The sequence below is a fragment of the Morone saxatilis genome, unplaced genomic scaffold (assembly GCF_004916995.1).
Source record: "Morone saxatilis isolate NCDOM2014 unplaced genomic scaffold, NCSU_SB_2.0 Contig1, whole genome shotgun sequence".
In the NCBI taxonomy this organism is placed as follows: Eukaryota; Metazoa; Chordata; class Actinopteri; family Moronidae; genus Morone; species Morone saxatilis.
In genome coordinates, this window is record NW_023339651.1 from 7,400,928 (window position 1) to 7,403,728 (window position 2,801).

The window sequence follows — 2,801 nt, forward strand, 5'->3', positions numbered from 1 at the left end:
TAATATATATATTATTATTATTTTTTTTTTTTTTTAAATATGATACAAAATGATTGTACTTTCAATGGAAAATCAATGGACTTTTTTTTCCGTGTTGGAAGATTTCTCCTTCCTCAAGATCATGACAATGATCATATAACCAATATGTTTCAGGGGCTTTGAGATCTCTGTTCTGTTTTGCCCAGGTTCTGTGGATTGCTGATGAGGTGCAGACAGGCTTGGCAAGGACTGGCCGGCGGCTGGCTGTGGACCACGAGGATGTCCGTCCAGATGTGGTGATTCTGGGTAAAGCTCTTTCTGGAGGAGTTTACCCCGTAAGCATTTTTATTGACGTTAAGTCACATTATAGATTTATTTTGCAAGAGTCAAAGACTCTAACCTTATGGACTGATGTTGTTCAGTTTTGTTGCACAGGAGTATTAGACCACAGTAGTTGTGTCACTTTTATCTTTGCTTTAAGTGATTTTGTGTTTGTGTGCCTCAGGTATCTGCAGTGCTGTGTGATGATGAGGTAATGCTGACCATCAAGCCCGGGGAACACGGGTCCACATATGGAGGTAACCCCGTGGCCTGTCAGGTTGCTATCGCTGCACTTCAGGTCAGTGTTAAAGTGCACTTTACTTATCTTTGCCTTGCACGTCTACTCTTCAACAGCTCATTACTTTGTCTTTACTTCCACTACAACATACAGTTAAATTAATTATAACCGTTCTATAGCTACCTTCAAAGACAATTTAACATCGGAAGAAAAATGTGCATGTGACAATGATCAACAATGTCAAATGATCTTTTTATTTTATTTCATATTTCTTACTGTTCTTATTTGCAGGTGATGGAGGAGGAGAAGCTGGCAGAGAATGCTCAAAGGATGGGAGAGCTGCTGCGGTCCGAGCTGAGAAAACTGCCTAAAGACATTGTGACAACAGTCAGAGGGAAAGGGCTCCTTAACGCAGTCGTCATCAAAGAGACCAAAGGTACAGTACTAAACTCTTTGTGAAACAGCAGTAAAAATCTCAGCTAGTAGGCTTTAGTTTTGTGGATGAAGTATGTCCACTTTCAATTGTCCGAAGGGCACAAAATAAATAAAATAAATTCAAACAACCTCCCCCCAGGCTATGACGCTTGGAAAGTGTGCTTGCGCCTTCGTGACAACGGACTGCTGGCAAAGCCCACCCATGGTGACATCATCCGCCTGGCCCCTCCCCTCATCATCAAAGAGGACGAGCTGCACGAATGCGTCGACATCATCCAGAGAACCATCATGTCCTTCTAAACTACAACCATTCACGTAACCAACAATACAATACACCGACAACCTGCAAAGAGATAATCCACATTAGCTAAAGCTACTGTATGGCAAATACTTATGAGTTGTTTTTAATTTTATTCGATTTTCAAAGGGTTTTACTGTAGAAATGCAGTATAGAGACTGTGTAGAAAGTGAGGTTACACTTCTGTACAGAAAAACTGCTGTAATTGGAACGACTGCAACACAGGTGGAAAAAAACCAATGGTTAGTTTTAAATGTTCAAATTTTTCAAATAATTCATCTAAATAGATGATTAACTAAACTATAATTTAAAATAATTATTGTGCTGTTTTTCAATGAAACCTTTTTCATTTTCAAAAAGGGAAAGTGGTCTTACAAGTATACAGTTAAAAATAACTTTTATAGGTTACATTTCTAGTAGACTACTTGTCTACTAAACTGCTGGCTGCTGTCTGCTAATTTGTGAAGTTTGTCTTGTGACATAGTAGGCTGGCTAGTCAGGGTTTTGGAGTTTTGTTTGGCAGTTTCAAGACAGAAAAGGCAAGGGAGAGAGAGAGAGAGAGAGGGGATTAGAGTATGGGTATTTTTAAGAGCAAGAGCATTGTTTCTACACATTAAAAGGACTTGAAATGTATATGAAGATTTCAGATTCCAGGTCTTGAAAGACTGTTAAAATGTCGTAATTGCACTAAAATGATGACAATGCTAAGATTTGAAGTATTTTTCTTTTCCAGTACAAATATGGTTACATATTATATGTAGTGGAGCTGTGTCATTTTATTTTAACATAAGTTATGATATGTGTTACTGTGGAAGAAAGCTCTTGCTATATAATTTGGTATACTTCATTTCTACAAGCCACATGCTGTGTAAAGATGAATGAGTGTTACGAGGACTCGTGCTGCTAGCTAATGCTGGTTGGTTTTAAGTATTTACAGTATCTGTACATTGTTTCACTGAACTTTCTGATGAATGTTATATCTGTTATAAACAGTGAATAGTGTCTTTTCAAAGACATTATCACATTTAAGTTGTTACATAATCCATTGTTCTTCAAATAAATTAGTGCAGTCTTATCTCTTGTCTTGTTTTTTTTGTGTGGAACAATGAGTTTTAATAATTGAGATTGTTCTGAGTTCTTTGATAAACAAGAGTCCTGTTTCAGTAAGAAGGTTCACTGAGCCATCCAGTTATCTTTGCTGATTAAAACCCTGGAACCCACTGATATCCACAACACTGGCTGACATAAAAAGACCCTCAGAAAGGGTATCCAAATAGAATTCAAAACAGTTAAAGAAACAGTTCCTTGACGGGACTTCAGGTTTGACTCTGTAACAGTATTTAGACAATTTATTTAACCTTTTACAAAACAAGATGTACTACACTGATGAACAGGATGCCTGTGGTCTGCTATGACCTCATTATTTACCCCATAGGGCAAACCAACACTGTCACACTGTCAAATACTTACAAGATGTAACACTAGATGGCGCTGTTCCTCTACTGACATGAAACTAAGGATTGGTACTCA

The 2,801-nt window shown here is 37.8% G+C and overlaps 1 protein-coding gene across 1 annotated transcript in view; it reads left to right on the plus strand.

Annotated features, from left to right (window-relative positions):
• oat (ornithine aminotransferase) overlaps positions 1-2,346 on the plus strand; it is a 7,018-nt gene extending 4,672 nt beyond the window's left edge. Inside the window, exons 7-10 of the mRNA XM_035659115.1 lie at positions 186-314; positions 485-598; positions 830-974; positions 1,113-2,346. Coding sequence (XP_035515008.1) covers positions 186-314; positions 485-598; positions 830-974; positions 1,113-1,273 — 549 coding nt within the window. The 3' untranslated portion in view covers positions 1,274-2,346. The remainder of the gene's footprint in view (positions 1-185; positions 315-484; positions 599-829; positions 975-1,112) is intronic.
• The last annotated feature ends 455 nt before the right edge of the window (positions 2,347-2,801 follow it).